Source organism: Eleginops maclovinus, chromosome 15 (assembly GCF_036324505.1).
Source record: "Eleginops maclovinus isolate JMC-PN-2008 ecotype Puerto Natales chromosome 15, JC_Emac_rtc_rv5, whole genome shotgun sequence".
Classification (NCBI taxonomy): domain Eukaryota; kingdom Metazoa; phylum Chordata; class Actinopteri; order Perciformes; family Eleginopidae; genus Eleginops; species Eleginops maclovinus.
This window is the reverse complement of record NC_086363.1, coordinates 15,173,277-15,195,442: the sequence shown is the minus strand read 5'-3', so window position 1 is coordinate 15,195,442 and position 22,166 is coordinate 15,173,277. Positions and strand designations below refer to the sequence as shown.

At 40.3% G+C, this 22,166-nt stretch overlaps 1 protein-coding gene across 8 annotated transcripts in view; it reads right to left on the bottom strand.

Annotated features, from left to right (window-relative positions):
- Positions 1-12,519, bottom strand: part of nrxn3b (neurexin 3b) — a 286,482-nt gene extending 273,963 nt beyond the window's left edge. For all 8 annotated transcript variants that reach the window (XM_063902196.1, XM_063902201.1, XM_063902198.1 and 5 more), the window contains exons 1-4: positions 12,294-12,519; positions 7,522-8,646; positions 1,161-1,178; positions 741-767 (exon numbers count right to left, since the gene is read on the bottom strand). In XM_063902196.1, coding sequence (XP_063758266.1) covers positions 741-767; positions 1,161-1,178; positions 7,522-8,218 — 742 coding nt within the window. In that variant the 5' untranslated portion in view covers positions 8,219-8,646; positions 12,294-12,519. The remainder of the gene's footprint in view (positions 1-740; positions 768-1,160; positions 1,179-7,521; positions 8,647-12,293) is intronic.
- Between the last annotated feature and the right edge of the window lie 9,647 nt (positions 12,520-22,166).

Here is a 22,166-nt window from a genome sequence, read left to right as displayed (position 1 = left end):
CGTTTAACAACTTTGACATTAAGGCTTTTCAAGTGTTGTAATATAAAGTTGATTTAGCTTTGATAAAAAAGACGTCTCCTACCCAATGTTACTCAATAGGAGTCTTTTTACGCCCAAAATCACTTCTTGGGTGCTTGCAAACCTTCTTAAGTTCCTGCATCTTTCACCACAGTACTCGCTATTATGGCACAGGGTGTAAGTATTGTCCAATATGATATAACTCCTAGGTATACGAAGCTATTTCTCCTCCATATACCTTACTTTACTGTGACACTTTTTGCTCCTTATTTTCCTGTTTTCCCCTCTATATCTCCCATTCTTTTTCCTCTAACCTGTCTCCCCTCATTGCAGTGATTTCCTTATCCTCCCTCCTGCTTTTCATCCTCCCCCCTCCCCTACTCCATGCTGCAGAGGTCGAGCAGGAACAGTGGAGTGTGTCACTGCATGTTAGCTGTGGAACAGTACAAAATTATGTAATACACAGAAACCTCGGTGAAAGGAGGGTGAGGAGATGCCTAAAGAGAGACGAAGGTGAGGTGAAGAACATGCCATGCCATGCAACGCACACAACACGGACAAACCCTCCCACTTCTCTGCAGCAACAATGGGAGTGTTGCAACACACAAATGCACACGGACAGGTAGCGAAGGCACACAGCGTCAAATGAAGCCACAATACCAAGCCAGGCGGCGAGTCAACAAAAACAACAGTGCTCCGTGAAGACAAAAAGAACAGAATACCTTGCTCTGCCTTCAGGTGTGCGAGGCCTTGAGGAGAGAAATTCAGAGAGGCACAGAGAGAAAACATTCAGAATAGCACACCAATACTGCAGTTGTATTGTCATTATGCATGCTTTGCTTTAATGGCAAACCATGGCTAAATCAGCACACTAAAAGCAAAAGCTTTACCAAGTGCATGTAAAAAGCTTTCTCTAGAAACAGACAAATGACTAATAAAGAGAGCAGCTCAGTATGTGAATATAAAGTAGCTCTGCAGGTTGTTAACAGAATAAATGTCAATTATAAATTACATAACTGGGTTACTTATACATTTCTGGCTGCTTTAATGTATGAACATCTTTTAGATTACACTTGTAGAAGAAATTAACAACATTTTTAACCATTTAACCTAAATTATTACTACTCTTTCGTCGGACTCACCTGGTTTTCTCTGGACTGCTGTGGAGTTATCAAAGGGTAAAAGAGAAAGCAGAGAAAAAGTCCCAAATTAGCAACACACACCAGCTTTGTTTGCATGTGGATCTATCATGCAAAACACACTTCTAAGCATTGTGCTACATGTAAGGACCAAAGAGGTGCCCCTTGACATGCCTGATCAAAAGTAATCCCTGTGGAGAGAAACACATAAAATTGCATCTGTCCCGTCCTCTCAGGGAATCAGATTGACATTTTTTCCAAACAACTCTTTCACATTTTTGAATATTGTTAGAGTGACATAATATTCCGCTACTTGTATCACACAGCGTGCCTCACACACATTAAAAAGGAAGACATAAATCCAGGACGATTTATGGTGTTGTGAGGTTTGTGGATGCTCCTTCAAACAGACCCATATCTTTCTCCTCCATCTTTTTTAACCCATACACTCAATTGTATTTATTTTTTTGCACTGCTGACCCAAATTCAACACGGGGTTTCTCCGGGGAATGCTCACTGTTGGATTCCTGCAGATCACAGTATGGCGTGGCAACAAAAAAATTGCCATAGTGTGAAGAAATAAAATAAGCCACACATTAAATTCCATCCCTCGCGGCAGACATGCTCAGCGGGATCTCACCCGTGGATGACACCTTGTGGTTATCAAACATGCCAGTCTGATTTAGGCCACATCAAAGATCACTGTGTGGATTCTGACTCAGTTTTAGTGACAAGTTTTAACCAGCATCCTAACTTAGTGTCAAACCTGGCACCATAGCCTGAAAATAATATTAAAATATTAGTTTAAATAATTGTTTGTAAAACATAACATTACCGTTGTATTGGAATATATTGCGTTTTGGTGTTGACGAAACTCACATTATTTTTAATAAATCTATTAAAATGATCATGGTGTGATTTTTTAAGAACATCTTTTCCAAACTAGGATTATTTTTTGTGTTTGTTTTTTTTGTTTAGTTTTTTATTGTTTTCAGTCTTTAGAAAGCCGGTTAGGCTGTACCAAAATATTTACCTAAGAATAATATTGTTTCCCTTACATGAAATTGCACTTACAATTTGTCCATTTTTTGCAATTTCAATAAAATTTAGATTAAATGTGCAATCACAATAAGGGCCCTCTAAAGCATTGAGGACTGACAACATTATTTATTTTATTTTAATAAACATGGACTAAGTTAGATATTTGAAGTTATTATTTAAATGTGTTAGTTTAGGATAAACCCCTTGAGATGAACCATTTAAAGGGGGTCCTACGAACAGCAAGTCCAGTGTCTGTTTTAATACACAATATCTGATATTATTTGACTGTTTTGATCTCTGCATGCTCCAAAGAGACTTGGCCTGTATTCCATCAATGGATATGAGTGATTTTCCTCTCCGAAAGAGTCCTTGTAAAATGTTAAGATTAACTTAACAGAGGACATAAATATCATTTGAGAGGAAGCGCAGAGAGACAATACTGCAGAAGGAGCCGGTGAAGGAGAGGCAAGATCTCCTTTGGGGAGTCCAAAATGGCTGCTACTTCTCCCACAAGAATAGGATGACATTGGGAGACACAAGGGAAGGACGAAGCATGGAAGAGAGGGGGGAGGTAGTGGCCAGCTGATGGACAGCGGCGCAGCTCCAGCACTAGAGAACACATCAGTACCCCTCAATGAATGCCCTCTAATGATCAAGCACCAGTGGGGGGGGGTTTTCTGACTGTGCAAATGCTCTATAAGTGTGCCTGTCCGTGTGTGAAACGCTCAGTTTCCCCATATAGATAAAGCCCTTTCTCTTGATGTGACATCACCCAGAACAAGTCAATGTGCTGCTGTGGACATGTGGTCCGAGTGTAATCCCCTGCTCTATTTTACCAGCAGCTTCACCACTCAAATCCAAACATAATTTTCAGCTTGGGCACTAGACACAAATGCCCTCTGCACTGGAATCAGGCAAGTCCCTGCACCAGTTTTTCCCTTTTTTTTCCCTGACCTACTTTTTATAGTAAGATTATTGTAACTGTCATTTTTTTCCATGTCTGTTTATTAATCCCCAAAGCTAAGCCTGAAGGCACCATTTTAGCACTTGCTTAACAGTTTGCTTGCCCTAGCCTTCAATTACTAGCCTTCCGTCAAACCAGTGAATATGTTTTTAGCAGATGGGGCCTTAAAGTATTCATTACAAATGCAGGATGTGGAAACGGAAAATTGCTTTACATATTCATTAAACAATCCTCTTAATAACCTTGACCTTATGCATAACTCATTCTAAGTAGAAAACCCAAAGGTATTCGGGGGGAGACTTTATAATGTCACCCCAGTTAATTTAATTGAACCGAATGAGGGTATCCAGGTCATTACCATAAAAGAACCTGATATGTGCACAGTTAATAACAGGATCCCAATCGAGTTGATAATAAAGATGACTCCGCAGAAAGACGTATAGCTTGATGGCGGCAGAATTGCCTGCTATGTCGGACACGTGTGGAGAGCGAGTTGTGAGTGGTGTCTAATTTCAGCTCGTTGCCCTGACACAGTTAGTCACACTGATACATCCTGATCCACAAGGGAGGAGAGGCTGAACATGTGTTTTATGTTCCACTGTTTGTGGTGCTATAAGCTGCTAGCCGAGATGGAGGGTTTGGGAAGAGGCTCTTAAAGAGACAGGATTGGAGAGTAGATAAATTAGTGTCTCATAGCTTTATCTTGTAAAAATGTAATGAGGCCGTGCTTCGGCCAGTGGCTCAGGGAAATGACCTGTCTTCCTGCCTGTCTTTGGAGAAAATCATATATGTTCTAAAAAAACAAAATCAGGAGGAATTTGGGAGCATTTCCTGTATTGATGTTTATATTGTTATTATTGTAATCATCAATCATAAATATAATAATAATATTAGCAGTGTTATAATTATATAATTATGCCTTTTATGGAAAATGATGAGCAATGAACAGCAAATAAAAGTAGCCTTTATTTTTGTGAATATATTTTTGTATTTATTATTATTACTATGTTTTTTAAATGTATTCATTTGTTTTACTATTTCTTTGATGTTCATGTCTTTGTCTTTTGTACTTAATCATTTATTTTTTACAATTTTGTCCTGTATGTTTTCTGTTGAATGTTGTGTATCTTTCAATGTGTTAAATTCATAAAAAGAATGTTAAAAAAAGAGAGGGACAGGATTGATTTTATGATGTCCCAGCAACTGGCTATTCCGTGGTGTAAAACATGCACAATATCAATGTGCAACCAGTGTAGGAATATGGATGTCCTTTAGAACAAACATGCTCACGCCTGCATCCACATCCCATTTCCTCATCTCACATGTTCATTCTGCCGACTCCTCATATTTCCCTTCTAGGACAGTAGGCTAGCAGGCTACCATTAGCAACACGGCTGGCGAAATGCTTCCAAGGCCCAGTCCACTCAGTCAGTCAGCCATCTGCCTGTTTTAACGAGCAGCTCCGGGCCTTGTTGCTCTGTGTGTGTGTGTGTGTGTGTGTGTGTGTGTGTGTGTGTGTGTGTGTGTGTGTGTGTGTGTGTGTGTGTGTGTGTGTGTGTGTGTGTGTGTGTGTGTGTGTGTGTGTGCGCGTGCATGTCTTTAAATGTTAGTGTGCATGTGCTGCTGCAGCCATGCAACACGATAATGTAACATTATGAATATTCACAGGTTTGACGGATCGCTTTCATTGCTCATTAATATACCTCTTTATCTACAGTATGCCGACAACACAGGTGTGCTGAGCAACTGTTCACCTAACTGCAACCAAAAAGAGATCATTGTGAACATCCCTCGAAGACATTAAGTGCTAGAGGGTTGCTTGAACAACAAGTATTATGTCACTTGCAGACATGTGGACATAACAATGAAAAAATAAACTGCCGATAGACAGTCTTGGTGTATTTGTGCAGGCGTTTTGTGGGCAAATTAGCAATCTCTGCTCTCATTATCCTCCTAATTATGGTTCAGTGTCTCTGTGGCATAATCAACATCAGCCACATGAGTTAATGGGGAGGCAGAGAAGAGCAGCCTGATCAGCTGGGGAGCTAACAGGAATAACCTTTCTGAGATGCTCTTTCATAGCTCGCGAGCAGAAGAAGATAGATATGTGCAGTGATGACGTTTTCTTATATGTTGACCCGAAACCAAGCATCACAAGTGCTCCCTCAGCAAAAAGCAATGGAATTTTTCCATTCGATATTGGAATACTGCAGAAAATTGAATCTGTGCAAACACGTTTATGATACCGTTTTGTTCAGCAGGATAAACTCCACATATTAGCACCACTGTATGAGTTTTTAAGTGTAAGTGCTATTGCCAGAAGTAAAAAGCTAACGTTAAGCTATAAACAAACACAGTCGCGCTAATGTTTGGCGCGATGATATATGATATTCTCATTTAGTTTGTGTTAGCAACCGCCGTTTTTAGACAGATAGAAGCTTCAGAATTTTGTGAGTTTGGTATTTATTATTTATTCGTCTTTGAGGTGTCTGACCAAAAGAACGCAAAACAAAATGCTGACTTTGAGTCGATGGTGCTAAAATGCTTACTCGTTTTACCGGGTTTTATGACTCATTCCTGCACCACTCTAAAGAAATGTGCCTGAGAGGGAAAGGGGGGGGGTGCGCAGGGTTTGGTTCTCCCTCTTGGGAAAAATTAAGGTTACGACAAGCCTGTGGTGAATGCATTCGTCACACTTGCTCTGCCCCTGGGCTGGGATGTGACCGTGTCTTGCACTGTCCAAGCTGTCAGGCTGAGTAGCAATGGCACTCCTAAAATATTGGTTGTTTTAACACGAGGATGTCATAGCTCCCCTGTCAGCTCTCAGGAAGCTCTAAGACAAATAAACCTCCTCCTCCCCCTGCTCCTTCATCGGCAGAGGCAATGAGCAAATGGGATGAAGCGAAAAGGGGGCATGTCCAGTTCGTCCGCTCGACTGCTCTGCAACCAGCACATCGCGTGCTGTCCTGCACAATGCCACAGGCTAGCATGGGATTTCAGCTCCAAACAGCTTCGTTTGAGCAGCAAATCATGGGGCATGTTACAAAACTTAACAGAGCAAAAAACTCTGCACGGAAATCTGAAGATGCTTATTCTAAATGCATGGTATATCGTAGCATGTACAGGTATCAGACACAGTTTAAATTAGCTCGCAAACACAGCCATAGGATTCAGTGAGCATTCCCCTGATCTTTGGCAAAATGGAGTCATCCCTTAGCCATGTGTGTCATTTAGAATGGCAGGAAGTGGGTCAGCAGTGGAGGAAATTTGACATGGGTCTGTTCACACAAAAGGTTATTCTTTACAGTCCAAACACATGAAGAAAAGGCGTGTAAGGTCAAAGTTAAAATGGGTATTCTCTGTTTTTTTTTGTGTAAATAGGAAGCGGTAATTTTGTTATGTTGTTGAAGATGCAGTATTGGGTTTATTCTATTGGCAACATTGAGCCCAAGGCTAAAAGCAACGGCATCTTCTGAAAGATGTAAGTTTTAAAATTAAGTAGGCCTTGACCAGGAACAGAAAAATAAGTAAATCACTGTACAGTACATGGAAAACAATGTTTTTCCTGGAGATATAAGGAAGCAAATTTTTACCCTGCATAATTTCAATCTTAGAGTATACATACAAATAAGCTTAAAAAAACTAGCGTCCCTATGTCTTAAAGGTTTGGAGATAGAAAGGAACATTGTCAAAAGTGTTGCATATCATTACACTCCCCCAAAAAATAGATGACCTTGGCAGAAAAGCAGAGGTAAAAGAGATTAAGTTCTTTCTCATCCAAACACTGTGTGTACCTTCAGGTCCCTGCACCACCTTGAAGAAGCTGAACACATTTGACGGAGAAAAAGAGAACTGAGTGTTGTAATTTTAGTCATATCCGCTAATCCACCGCATACTCATCAAAAGTAATAACTGTAAAGGCAGAGGAAACGCTGAGCACATCAACGCCAATTTAACTCCTGCATGAAATACTTTCCAAAAGAAGCTGTGAGAGCAACAGCCTTTACTGATTCTATTTCCTGTGTACAAGGCATTAAATCATTCAAATGCATGTGAGAATAGATGCCTGTGCTTCTATATGTAAACTCAATGCACGTTTTTCGAAGCATTTCATAAATAAAGCTTGGAAATGTCATTCAGCAGTCTGTTTGAGACTTATGATGGAGCAACATATGTTGAGAAAAGCAAATATGTGGTGTTAAAACATTTTTTAAAACTCTTTACCTGGAGGCAGTCAGCAAAACCTGCCATCAGGTCAGTTCTAAATTTGTAAGGAGTCCCTGTGAATTTTTTTTTTTTTAAGATTGAAATCAATATTCAGCGCTTGACACAGAAAGCTCTGGAGCCAGCCCCTCTTACCTTCAGTGCAGTATCGACCCACATATCCCGTTCTGGAGCAGTCACAGTAGGTTTCTCCATCTGCCAGCGAGCACATCCCGCCATTCTCACAGGGGTTCTCCGTGCAAAGGCCCATCATCTCCAAGCGAACTTTCTGACTATTGATGAGCGTTGGCAGCTTACTTCCATAAACGAGGTCTGTGATAATTCCCTTGAACGGTGGCAGTTCACGGACAGAGGGCAGGGTGATGGCAGATGTGCGGATGTCTGCTGGTAGCCCTCCGAGGAAGAGGTCGCTAACGATCTTCATGAAGCGCCTCTGGGGCCGCACGTCTTCCGTCTTGGTATTGCCATCCACGGCCAAGCCAGTCCTCAAATTGTGCCTGTTGATGGCGGCGAAGTGCCAGCGGCTGTCGTTGACCATCTTGTCCGAGGTGATGGTGGTCTCCGCGCAGTCAATGCTGATACGAAGCTGCAGCTTACCCTCGGATACGCTGAGAAGCAGGAAGTCGCAGTAGCCGCCATCGTCAAAGTACATCATGAGGCCTTCTGGTTCGGAAGTCTTGAACTGAAATGTCAGATCACTTCTGGAGCTGGCATCCCAGCGCAGGTAGCGAGCCCACTGACCTTCAGAGCCAGTAAACTCCAAGCCTACGCTCAGGCCCAGCATGGTACTTAGCAGCAGGAGGACATGACCAGGCAGGCTGTTGGGATTCATCGTAGGGAGTAAGAGGATGTACCAGAAGAGGTTTAAACTGGGGATGGATCCTCAAAGTGACAATTACATCTGGCTGAGCTCCAGTGTTTATCTGATGAATGTTATATTCCACATAGATAATTTTACAGTTAAGCGAGGAAACGCAATATCCATTTATTTTTATTTTTGAGGCAGATCTAAGGTTGATAACGGATGGAATGTAATTTTCTCGGCCAAGTCTTTTCCAGGATATGGAAAAATATCCAATTTCCACACAAAGTTGACAGGTGAAAGTGCGAGAATGAAGGTGATCCTTGAGGAGCTTTGTCAGTGATTCAGAGCTGCATCTTGGGATTTTTCTTTCAGGCGACTTCCTGGATTGAAGTACATGACCTTCGTCGTTGGTCCAGTTCCGTGCCCCATGGTTTGACCTCCAGCTTCGGACACACCTTTGACAGAAATGCGGAAAAAGACAGATCAATTTAAGGCAAGGCAAGTTTATTTATAAAGCCCCTTTCAACACAAGGCAATTCAAAGTGCTTTACAAAAATGAAAAACATTAAGAGCATGATTTTAACTTATTTAAGTAAGATAATAATGATTTTCAATGTCAGCTGGCATAAAAAGTAGCCACCAGCAACTCAAATAAATATGTGGTTTCCTTAAAAAGGTATCCCAAATCAATATAATGCTATTTATTAAAGTACTTATGCAAAACATTTTCATTCTTTGGCAGCATTTTGTATTTTTTACAGATTATATTAAGTAAAATATACAGTAGTTCTTTACAGATGGTCCAAATCATGACTGAGTTCACATCATCACTAAGAGGGTTATGAGAACAACACTCAATGTAAATTTGCCTCTCCATGTGGCCAATAAATAATCACAAATAACCCCAATTAAAGTATTACGATCATTTTAAGCACTGTTCTAAAATACCAATTAAATTCTCATATTAGTGGTAGCACACCACAGATATTTTGCAGGGGAAAGGAAGTCAACTGTTGTTGTTGATTCTGTGAGGAGTGAAGATCCAGTGAGGTGAGCCAGAACATGTGTTAAGCCTCCCCCCAAACCTTAGCCTGCTATCTGTAAAGGTCTGCTGGGATCCTGATAAATATGACTAATTATCCAGTGCCACTTTCTCTCTCATTTGCATGTCTTTAGGGTATTACAATCATAAACAGCTATTGAGAAAGATGTTAAGATGTTACTGCTTCACATGCTATCAGTAATAACATTTTTTAAATGTTCTTCCAGTGAATTCAAATTATTCCATCACTAAAACAGGGATGACACGGATATGGAATATTAAATAGCTCACTGGCCCTTGCTTCTACACCTGTACTCACTCAGTTTTGTTTAAATTTGCTCAGCAGAGCTAGAAATGATTCACATGGCGAAACCTTATATGTGTGTGTACTCTTCCAAGCCTTTGCCCTTGCAATTGTTTTGGCAGCGGGCTGCCCACCAGGCAAATGCATTGTCCAATCATGACAGTAGCACAGAACCATGCAACACAATAGGGCCTTTAACCACCTGCCCTGAATAGTTAATCTTGCTGCAGCAGGCAAGCTATTGAATTCTAGTAACTGATACCTATGCTAATGCACTGTGTGTGCACGCAGGTGTGTCCCTGTGCAGGAGTGTGCATGTGTCTCTCTGACAACACAGGGTTGCCTGGCTGGATCATTGTCTTTGTCTTAAAAGTGACTCAGTGAGACAGCAGAGAGGTTAAAAGGTTCTGTGTGGTTGAAATAACCCTGAACCAGCTGTGTCAATCAACTCAGCAAATAGAGATGTGTCTTGTGTGTGTGTCCCTTCAATAGCAAAGCTTGATATGCCCGTGAAACCTGAGACTCCAGTCCCTTATGAAAATTGGCCCTGGCCTCTATTTAATTAACACGACTTATTGTGTGTATTGCTTAACTGTGGCATCAGGTGTCCCTGTGAGCCATTAATGTGACAAGAGAATGCTAACAATGTTAGCATGTTCTCTCTCAGTTAAATAAATCAGTAATGGGGACTTATTTCCTCCACTGTAAGAGTTACTCTGAAAACATATTACATACATATTAATTAAGTTATAGCGGTGTTTTATATGCAGTAACTTAACATTTGACAAGTTGGAAACCCTAAGCCTCCTGTCAAAACTGTCCACCAGCTAGCTAGCCTGCAGGCTAAGCTAAATGCAGCTAATCTGGTAAATAGTAAAATTTCAAACAGGCTCGTTATGAAACATGCCCTTTAGCTAACCCCACGCTTGATAGCATCTTTAGCAGTCCACACTCTGGAGGGCTAAAAAGGCTAATGAAGACGCTATTTGTGGCTACTTGTGGTAACACTGTTGTTTAATTAGCATAAACTTATTTTTTCAGGTGGTTGAAAAAAAGGTCAAGCATATTTACTTTGGCGTCCTGAACCCTCAGCTGCAACGTTAGCGAACTCATGTTCTTGATAGCATTGTAAGTAAACTACAATAAGCATATTTCCCGGATACAAATATGCGTTGAATTATTAAACAGAGCAGGATATGAGATGACCTGCACGGGATACCGTCACTGACTGGCCATTAATGATGCATCCAGGCTCGGTGTTGAAGAGTTATTGACATGTTTTGTAATGTAAACTAGCCCCTATCACGCACTGGAGACCCCCCTATCCCCCACTGTGCTCCCTGTCCATCACAAACTTCAGCCTGGAGGAACGATTTAATCCGACATCAGTCACAGCAGACAAGAGTAGGATCCTGCATTAGGGTGTGTGTCCGGACCTGCTGGTTACACTGAGTGAGGTTCAGGGACCACCCCATGTGGTCTTTAGGGGGGCACCAAGGAGTCAGCAGGCAAAAAAATGAACCGTTTAATAAACAATAAAACGTTCTTGTCAGGGTGTGCTTATTTGTCACGTGCTATGTCAATATATGTCATTATGAATAAAATGAATCACCAAATCGAAATCAGATGGTAAGGGATGAATCAAACACATTTGGGGTGGGGTTCTATACACGACTGATCGGCTCTTTCAAGGTAATTTTAACTTCACCAAAGCTGCACACCACCGGCTCGTCGTCGCCATAGAATGAATGGACACGTGATAATCGTTCTCTTCATTCTGTCACCCAATGAGCATCAACATTTTACTACGAAAGAAACAGAAATTTAACCATATTTTATGAATTTGCAATATAGCCAATCTAATGATGCCATGTACATTCTTATACAGAAATTAAAAGACACATAAAGCTGGGCACAAAGTCACTTTCAACTCTGCAGTAAGCAGAATGACAGAAGTTCGTGCCGGAATATTAAATTAGAGTAGTGTTATAGTTTCTATTGAAATCCTCGTTGTATCTGTCAACCCCAAATACGCATGGTTTCACAAAATGACTGCAATAGCCAATGTTCGGATAGCTTTTATGATCATGTTGACCAGCTAGTGGATTATTTGTAATCTTAATCTAAGAGTAAAGCGCTCAAACCGAGTAGAAATCCGAGCTGCAGCCCTGCACCGATGAATAAAACAGCGGGCAACATTTTCAAGCTTTCCCTCTGCTCCTCGCACGGTGGCAGTCTGACTGTTGCTCAAGGGTTTACAAACCCTTACTCCAAATAATTACGAAGCAGAATATGATCAGGAGTCAGGTTAATATTAGCAAGGAATCATGTTTAAATAGTGAAGAAGTTATGGCAATTTATGCCTTAGTGTTTAAGGTTTGATACACGCAGCGGTCCTCACCGAGAAACACGTTTCAGCGACCTGAAACTTTCCGTCTCGTCGCTCTTTCACCACAAATATATTTGTCACCATTTCAGCACTGATAAATCGTGGTCTCTTGAGATGTGGTTTCCTAACAAATAACCCCGCTGTCGTGTGGTTAAACTGCGGTTGCGAGCTTTGAAAACTAACCACCGACACCATCCCATTGCGCGTAAAGCCACATTTCAGCCGAAACTCATCATCTGATTCAAATAAAAGGATCATTTTGATGAAAAACTTCTGAATCAAACAACTCAAGTACAGTCACAGAACAACTAATGCATGATGGATAGAAAGACAAACTATCGAATAGCTTAGTTTAATCTGCTCTTACCTTTTAGCGCAGAGAGATGCTTCCGGACGGATGAAATCTATGTATGAAAATAGCAAATAATAACAGTCCAAATGAAAATTCCACCCAGAAACCGGAGTGTTTCTAAATTATGGTCGTGTCGGTGAAGTGCTGATGCTGGTGATGATGAGGTTATTATAAGTGAGGTGCGGTGGAGGGAAAGGCAACCGTCCTCCTTCCACTGGCTCAGTGAACGCGCATCTCTCAGCTCGACTCGCGCAACTGATGATGGGCCCCTGGATTTCTCCCACACTGACGCGCTGACCCGCCTTCCAAACAGCGCTCTGCACGGTGGGACACGAAAGCATTCACATGTGAGAGAGAGAAAGAGGAAAATAGCCCCTATGGACAAATTACTAGTAGTTAAAATGATTTATTCTCTATTCTTGGACAGGCTTGTATATGTAGTGTGCAGTAAATATACAGTTTGTTCATATTAATTGAAAGACCACATGTTCACAAACTGCATCACAGTACTATAGATATATTGAATGTTCCTATATTAGACAATGTTGTATCGATGGCATGTGGAACAATGTTATTTTAGAAAGGTATGAATCCAAAATATGGAAGACAGTGTGAATATGTTTGTTTCATTGTAAAAATTCTCGATATGTTCGCTTAGAGCAGGCATCAGTAGGTCAGGACCCTGGACAGCTACTTCGATTTATGTGGCAACAGCCAGAGTTCAAGCTCTGTCCAGGGTTCAGCACCTTGGACAGCATCCGGGTATTTTTGTATTGTTCCCCCAGCAGTTCGAATGTCAGGGAGCTGTCCAAGGTTCTGAACCCTGTCAGGCGTGAAAGAGGCCAGAAGGATTGTATGCAGAGAGGAGAGGAATACTGATACATGTGCTATGCTCTTCCCCACATAAAGTACCTTGGCAATTGAAAATGTTATGCTACATTTCCTGTTATTGGTTGTTTCATTTCTGTATATCTACAACTGAAAAAAAGGCTTATATCACGCTGATTCTGCTGTTACATTGTATACGGCATTATCATTACTGTTTCGTAATAGCTGATATGTCTCTTCTTTCATGCCAACTTTATATCATTGTCCATCACATGGCGTTATTTTTATCTTACCACTTCTTCTACAGGTATCCTTCTGCCGCCACTGATGATAAGTGTTATGCTGTGTGTTACATAACACTAATCGAAATACAGTTTTTACAAAGTGCTACAAAAAGAAAATACAAACCAAGAAAAACCTCATGAAATGCATAATGAGGAGATAAAAGGCAGGAGAAAGAATAATCAGAAGAATAAATAGATTGGTAAAAAAATACAAGAAAACATACAAGAGTGTGAAAACAAGTGGGTTGAGAAATCTCAGGATTAAAAACATCATTAAAAAAATCCATATCTAAGTGCTACAGCCAGGGTATTAAAGGAGTACTATGGAACTTACTCTGGGTGTTGACTTAAGGTCAGTAAGTAGGGTTATGCCTGAGGGTATTGACCTGATCTCCGACATATATTGACCCATTAGGTCTTCATAAATCTGGGCATCAGACCAAGTTTAAACATCATAAGTATGTGAAACCTATGGCCGGTTGCTAAATCTGGAGATACACAGCTGATGCATTGATAAATACCTCGAGGCGAGAGTGACTTTTGACTGAGGCAGGACCGGAGGGAGATGAGAAGAAAAGCATCAATGACCTGCTCATGTTCTGTGAGGAATAATACATGAACAGACAGCTGAGACCTGGAAAATTCTGGTGGTAAAACAGAAACAGAAAAGAGTTATTTACAAGTGTGTGATGGAGATGTAAAATAATCTGACACATGCAAAACTGTAAGTACGTACATCAAATCCAGACTTTCCTCCCGAAAACAAAACCGTTGTAATATTGTCTATGCAAGCATCTTAGTGAGACTCATTGATGTATATTGTATTTAATCAATCCTATGCAAATAACAACCTAATCGCCACTGAGGAAAGGTCTTATCATTCAATTTAATAAAAACAAATGTGATTCAAAAACCCAAAAATATGCAGAAAGAATAAAGAGCATGGGCCTAAAACATATCCACGGGGTACTTCAGAAGCTCCCGTAGCGGATATAAAACATTATATTGATGATAAATAAAATGACATCCTTTTCTGTTGACTTTTCAGGTCAGGTGTCTGAGGGTATCAGTGAGGGTTAATTGCTGGTACAGATGCCTCAAAAATATTGGTTATAAAAGTGCTTTATTTAATAAACCTTTACTATAGTTTTACCTTCTGTTACCTGAACAACATGAAACCATGTTTTTTATGGCAGTTTCAAACTAGTGTCACACCTATATGTTTCACACTGACTATTTCACATTGTCAACGCCTCATCTGGCCTATCCATGTGTTTGATATTCAAGCTAATCCAGTGACATTTTAAGAAGGCCTTGAAGCTAATTAAACACAAGTGTTATGAGAAGATCAGCAGCTCTCTCTACGGAGTAATGGCAGATAGAGACAGACAGACAGACAGACAGACAGACAGACAGACAGACAGACAGACAGACAGACAGACAGACAGACAGACAGACAGACAGACAGACAGACAGACAGACAGACAGACAGACAGACAGACAGACAGACAGACAGACAGACAGACAGACAGACAGACAGACAGACAGACAGACAGACAGACAGACAGACAGACAGACAGACAGACAGACAGACAGACAGACAGACAGACAGACAGACAGACAGACAGACAGTATACAGGAACAACACCCCTGACAAATGTGCATACACACCATGACAAACAAGAGGATTTCTTCCACAAACAGATCCCTTACTCTAAGTCAAAGACAATGATGCCTCAAGCACACTCACTTTCTCACACAACATCTTCTACCATCCTTTCCTCTCCACTAAAAGGCATAATGAATGAATAATTACCCTTTGATAATGTCTTCAAACTGAATTCCACACAAGCTTCTGGTTGACTTTAATAACACCCCAACTACTTGTTCCGTAAAGATTTAAATGGATTTCCAGCTGCCACAACAACTGTTTAATATTTACAATGTATTGTTTACGCCGTGGTGGAAAAAAAAGTATTAATCATGTATGAATCATATTCTTATTTCATGGAGAATTGATTCATACCGTTCTGAGTCACAATGCTGAGCAATTGTGTGCAGCGGTTGTGTCGTACAGCGCTGTGACATGTGAGCACGCTCTAACACCTGACAGGTTTTCTATGCAGTCCAGCCGGGATTTCTCACTAGTGAAATGTTGTCTCTTACTCTTTGGTTTTAACACTCAATCGCTTCTTCCTCTCCCTAACAGTATTATGATGTCCCTGCTCATGATTTCTTTGTATACCCATTTCTTTATATCCTCTTTATTCTTAGTTGTCACATCCTTTTTTCAGTTTTCAAACTTACAATTTGCTAAACAGCAATCAAATTACAACTTTGCAACCATAAGTACTTTTGCTACATGTGAAAGTGGAATGATTATTGGCATTTAAAAGAGTTTTGAGTTATCCTTTCTTCAATCTTTTTAAAAGAAACAATACAAGGCCAAACATAGGGAATAGATTGATAAGTAGTTTTTCTGATTGTGTAATTTAGCTAACTTTACTTATTTACTTATTATTGAGAATATTAGCATGTGGAGTTATGGTTAAATCTTAAAAAAGCACCATTCATGACCAGTTCACATACTGTTTAGTATTTCCTCCATTGGAGTTATACATTGAAGCTATCAGTGCTAACTTTAGCCACTCTGTTCAGAACTTGGGGTTAACATTCCAGAGGTGTTACGAACAATAGCGTTAATGCCGGCCAAACACATGTTGTTCCAAATCTTAAAAGCCTTTTCTGTTTTAGTTTTAAAAGTCAAATCATATTATTTGTGAATAAAGGAAAGTGTAAGTTAGTTTGTAAGTATTGAAAGCAGCTAAACAGGGTAAGACAGAATAAAATAGTCCAGCTTACGCTTGTTCATTCAAAAAGTGTCTATAACCGATATATTTATACTAACAAATCTCGAAAGACAGTTTGTTATTAACGTCACATTTAAAAATGGCTATTCTGTCAAATAACTTACAATTAAAGAATCTAATGCTACCTTATCAAGCTAGCTAGCGGCAGCTGATTAACTATTTCACCGACAAGTTTTAACAAATATTAAGAATTTTGGGGGGAAAATCTGCCCATGTTCTCATAGTAAACTGAATGTGTGCTGCCAAAGAAAATAAAGCATGTGGCTTAATGAATTGACGTGTTATTCCACCTTTCCTTGAACCTGCCCTCCTTTTTTCACTCAGCAATTGCTTTACTTCATTCTCTCCTTAGTTTATTTTGAAGATCCACTCCTCTGACACAGTTACTCATTTATAAAGAAACCTTGGACTCTTCAGTTAAAGGGCTTTTACTGTCCAACTCTCTTTATAGATCAGTGGCCTCGTGGCTCCGCTGTCTGCCCAGATAGAGATGGGTTCGGAGAGGAGTTTGATCTGTAGCCGACTCCTCTCTGCATGACTGCAGTCCTTTACGAAGGTGTGTGCTAAGCCTCCACTTAGCACAGACACAGAACATGAACTTCTCACATAGAGTATTAGCCTTTAGTTTGAACAAGGTTTATACTAAAGCACAGATACAGTATATGACACCATCGTCCATACTTGTGTTTGCCTACTATGACCATGATCTCCTCTGATTCTCACCTTTATCATTCAATTAATCACAGTGGCTCATCATCATGTTTTTGTGAAAGGCGCAGTCTGTCACTACCTTTATAATTTGCTAGGAAATGTAGTCATTACATAAGCTGTTAATCAAAGTAGAGAAAAAAGGCATTGACACACACACAAGCGGACACACACAAAATAAAAAAAACAAAGCCTATGAGAAGCAATTTTTATTTTCAGTTCCAGTTTGTTATTAAGTCTTTGAACCTGCTCTCAAAGGTAAGTTCAATAAACGACAGATTGTTCTAAAGATTTGTTCATGACTAGGATGCAAATATAGGAAACCAAGCAGATCCCTGTTACCTGGTAGAGCAGCAGGAAGTCAAATCCACTGATAATAATGTTGACGCTGGCGAAATAGGATACTTTATTGGCACAGGCAAAGTTGATCCAATATGGCTTTGCAAGTTCAATTGGATCCATCTTGTAGCGTCTGTGAGTTTATGATGATGAGGCCAATAATATATATATATAGAGAGAGAGAGAGAGAGAGCGTACTGTGATATGAATAGGACAGTGGGCGGCCTATAAATAATACAGGGAAGTACAAATATGGAACAAGTATGTATAGAAAAACGTAGTTAGGATATTCATGGCTATTAAATTAAAAATGCTTTATCATAAAATGAAATCAAAAGTAAAGCCAGGAGACTGTTAGCCTAACCTAGCTTAGCACAATGATTGGAAGCAGGCTGTCAGTTAGCATGACTGTGAGAAGGTAGCAAATGTTGCCAATTATTAACTCCACAGCTTGTTCATTTCCAAGTAATATCTTTTTACATGTTGGTAGGATTTTTTGTACCCTTGCAGAAAGCTGAGCTAGCTTTTTCCCCTGCTTTCAATGTTTATGTTAAGCTTAGGTTACCATCAACGTGCTGTCACTCTATACTTAATAGATAATAGTTTTACAGGGTTTTAAGTTTAAGTCAAAGGATCATTTGAAGGCAGTCTGACTTCCGTCTTTGTCGCCCTAACTATATTACGACAGCACTCCCCCCTCCAACTCCCTGAAGGGTGAGAACACTAGTGTTATTTGATAAATGTGTGTGTAATTCTCACTTCTGTATTCCCAAACAATACATTTCAACAAGCCTGCTGCCAGTGGGCAACACCTGCTGCGGTGTTATCAATAATCCATGAGTGTCCTAATAATGCTGTATCATGGTTTACCACCTCCACACTGAAGGTCACGTGTGTTCTCTCCCAATCTCCTAAGCACACACACACACACACACACACACACACACACACACACACACACACACACACACACACACACACACACACACACACACACACACACACACACACACACACACACACACACACACACACACACACACACACACACACACACACCAATGACGCCGATTGAACATAATTGTACTTATTTTACCTCAAATCCCAGCTGCCTGAATCACTGAAGAGGCCGTTAGTGGGTCAAAGTCATTACACTATCAAGGACATCTATTAGAATCCAATTTAGCCAGGTTGGGCCCAGCTAACCTCCCTAATGGACCTTCATTTATCTCCCGTTGTTTGTGAGCTGTTGCGTGCAAAGTCCGCAGCTTTGGTGCTTAGCAGGATCGATGTGATATTTAGATCAATGGGTCCGGCTTATGGGGAAAAATGTGATGGTATACAGATGATAAGAGGGTGATATTTCATAGTAAATGTCAGTGTAATGTAACCATCAATGCCCAGGGTGAGGGACTATGCATACACACTATATATGAGGATGTATACTGTACATGCAGCAACCTATAGAGCACGACACATGAAGGAATTTCTTCTATCGCTCCCTCTCACACTGGCGAGAATCTATTTGAATAATGAGGAGAAGCACCTGTCAGGCTTGCTTATCGTGACACATGGACTGTAGTCCTAACACCTACATATATCTGACGGGAGAAAGAAAGGCACGGAGACGTAGAGCACACTCACTGCACTGCAGGGTACCTGAATTTTTTTTTGTAACCACATACCTCGGAGCTTGAATAGACAATCGGCAGAGAGGTACCTGCACCAGTAATACTGCATCAATCACCACCTTCACCAGGAAAAACTGCTGCTCCAAAATGAGATCCATCACTCTATAAAGTGTGCAGGTTAGGAATAGGCCACACAGAACATGCATAACATACAGTATTTCCTCTTTGGTGAGTGCTTTTATTCAAAAACACTTGATGGAAGTTTTATTTATAGGACTTTTGAGTGGTATATTTGTAAGGTGGATGACCCCAGTGAATAGTAAACTGTCAATTGCTACTGTTCTTGCTCTAAAAGATATCCCTCTCCCTCAGTAACCTCTTTCACAACCTCTTTCTCTGAGCCTGTCATCTCAGTTACCCAGCTGTGAAAGCACATACATACCCATTAACCTCAGGCCACAACCAGCTTCCACTTTCTTTTGCCATGTTTCATCTTGAACAGCTTTCTGTACAGAAATGTAAAAAAACGTAACAGATACATAAATTGTAGTCAGGCTGTTCTAGGTCATTGGTAAATAAAGTAGTGCACTATAATTAGTATATAAATGCCACGTGACTTTGAGCCATGCAGGGTCACATCTAAGGAAATCATGTGATGTAGTAAAAAGAGCATAGGTGGGTGGAAGGATGAATGTATGGACATTCACTCAGGCCCTTTCTGAAAATGCCTTATTTGAAACCAAATGTCATCATGTTTTGGTTTTTTTTGGGGGGGGGGGGGTTTAAACTTACTACGTGCTTAACTAATGCTAAATACGTAAAATGTGGATTTTTTTTATCCTATCCACAATATTTTCCTTAGTCTTAAAAAGCCGTTTTTTTGTCCTTTTTTGCTGCATCTGGGCTAAAGTTTATAATTTCTGGATATTCATAGAAGAACGCTAGAAAAAGCTATCATACAAAACATTGTATGAGGATATGTGTTGAAGTATGCTAAACCAATAAGTTGCTGTGGTAAAATATATTTTTGAAACAGGATTGTTCTATGTACCTGACATAATCTTTTAAGGTCACTACAGTATATCTGTGAAAGAAAATAACACCTTTGAGTTGACCCTTAAATTAAAAATATACTGCTGCTTACACACTCACAGGAAATCAATTTCTTCAGACTTTAAGACTCCAGCCAGACCTATATAATAAATCACAGATTTGTTTAAAAAAAAATAAAGATAGACAAATGAAATATGCTGAAATGATTAAAGCTTTTGTAATGATATCAACTGTCTGGAGTCCTTTCCTTTTGCATGTCCTGTTTCCTGTCTGCTATCTCCGGAGCCAAAAATCATCCAAAAAGAACACAGTAAGATTACTGAAATTGATAGATTAACTATGAATTATTAGTTGGATGAAAGCAAACATGTGGTTTTGCACAACATTATGCAATTGCTGCTTTCTTGAAAACTCATCCAAACAATTTCACACTACGCTTGCTTGGGTTTCGAGCAATACATTGACCAAGTGTGAAGTAGATCAGATGAAAAGTTGATGTGAAAATGGCTTCTAAAAAGGACCAGTAAATCAGCTTTTTCCTCATGTCTGTCATTTTTCAAGGGAAGGTGAATGAGCTTTACCCAGCATGCTGTTTTGTGATGTGACAGTTCAAGGTGGAACACTTTCAAAAGGCTACAAACATGCACAACCTGCCAAAGCCAAAGGTCAACTGTTCAACTAGTCATGGCAAGGTGAGTGTAAAAGCTTTATAGGAAATGGAAATGTTGCTTTAAGAGCAGACGCCTCTGATCCAGACGGGCAAAGGTCTTGGCAAGACACACCCGCCACCTGGGCATCCGGACACCCTGACACCTGGCAGGGCCGGCTGTGTGATAGCTAAATGTTTCAGACTATGGCCAGATGGTTGCAAGAAGAGAGATCACACACACAGACAATCGCATACTCGCAGACACATGCGGGTTGGCATACATTTGGCTTGCACAAATAATTTATGGGAGCCAGATGCAGTGCAGATCTACAGTCTTAAACACATACATACAAATAGATGGGGCTCAAGTTCCTGCATGCGCCATAGTCTAGGAGGGTGAAAGGCTTCTAACAAAGACATGAGGTTGAATATTTCTCTTAAGAACAGCTTGAAATATAATGTATGGGGAAAGATAATGTAGAAAACTATAAAGGTTTCATGAGGTATAGATTTTTTGTATTTACTAGCTTCCCATTTATGTCATTGTCAATAAAATATACTGAGCTTCCTAACTACACTATAACTGTGATATATGTCGGTACTGGGACGAGGCTCAAGCCCAGAAAAGGTTACAGTAGGTGTGACCCACTCGTATTTCCTCCATCTACCTTTTTTTTATAGAAGCTTGTAGAAAGAAAGATGGTTTGTATTGTTACTCAAACTTTTTGTGTAGGAACCAAGACAGAGGCCAGGCTCCAGTAAGATTAGGAGTGAGGAGAATGACAAAAATAGAGAAAGAAAGTCACAGAAAGTTACAATGAAGCACTCTGCCCCTCATAAAACGACTTCAGAAGCAGTGGGAGAAACAAAAGCCGTCACAGAGGGACAAACAAAATGATGAAAGCGTGGAGAATCTTTGAAAAAAGATGACATTTCTTTCATTTGGCAGAGAGAACGCCTTGCTTATCAAAGCAATGTACAATGCAATACTGAAGTCATTATTCCTCCTGTTCCTGCAATTGTACTGGAAATCATATGGTGCATTAATCATGTGGACATTTCTTTATTTTCAACACGCACGCACCACTGCCATATGCTTTCAAGAGGGAGACCATTTGTTTTTTCAAGGGGGTCTTGGAAAAGAGCTTTGTTGCCATCCATAAGAAGGAGAGGAGGAAAAATTAAAAGGACCCTCACACTAGCTACCCTAACCCTTTCATTAAAGTTTTGGATAATAAAGCCAAAGTGTACAGTACGGGAGACACATCTTACATGAAATGCTAGGAAATACTCTTTCTTGGAGGTTTACAACATCAGCAGAGTAGGAATCCCAGTGCTCCGAGTCTTAAACAAAGTCGTAACTACCATTGAAACCAGCACCCCCAGCCCTCTGTCGCACTAATATCAGTTCATTCAAATTCCCTACCTTGCATCTACAAGGCAATCACTCATGTCTCACTCATAATGGAAGGTACAGCAGTCACTTTCGACCTAGCAAGAAGGAGCTCCTATTATTCCCTCATTGA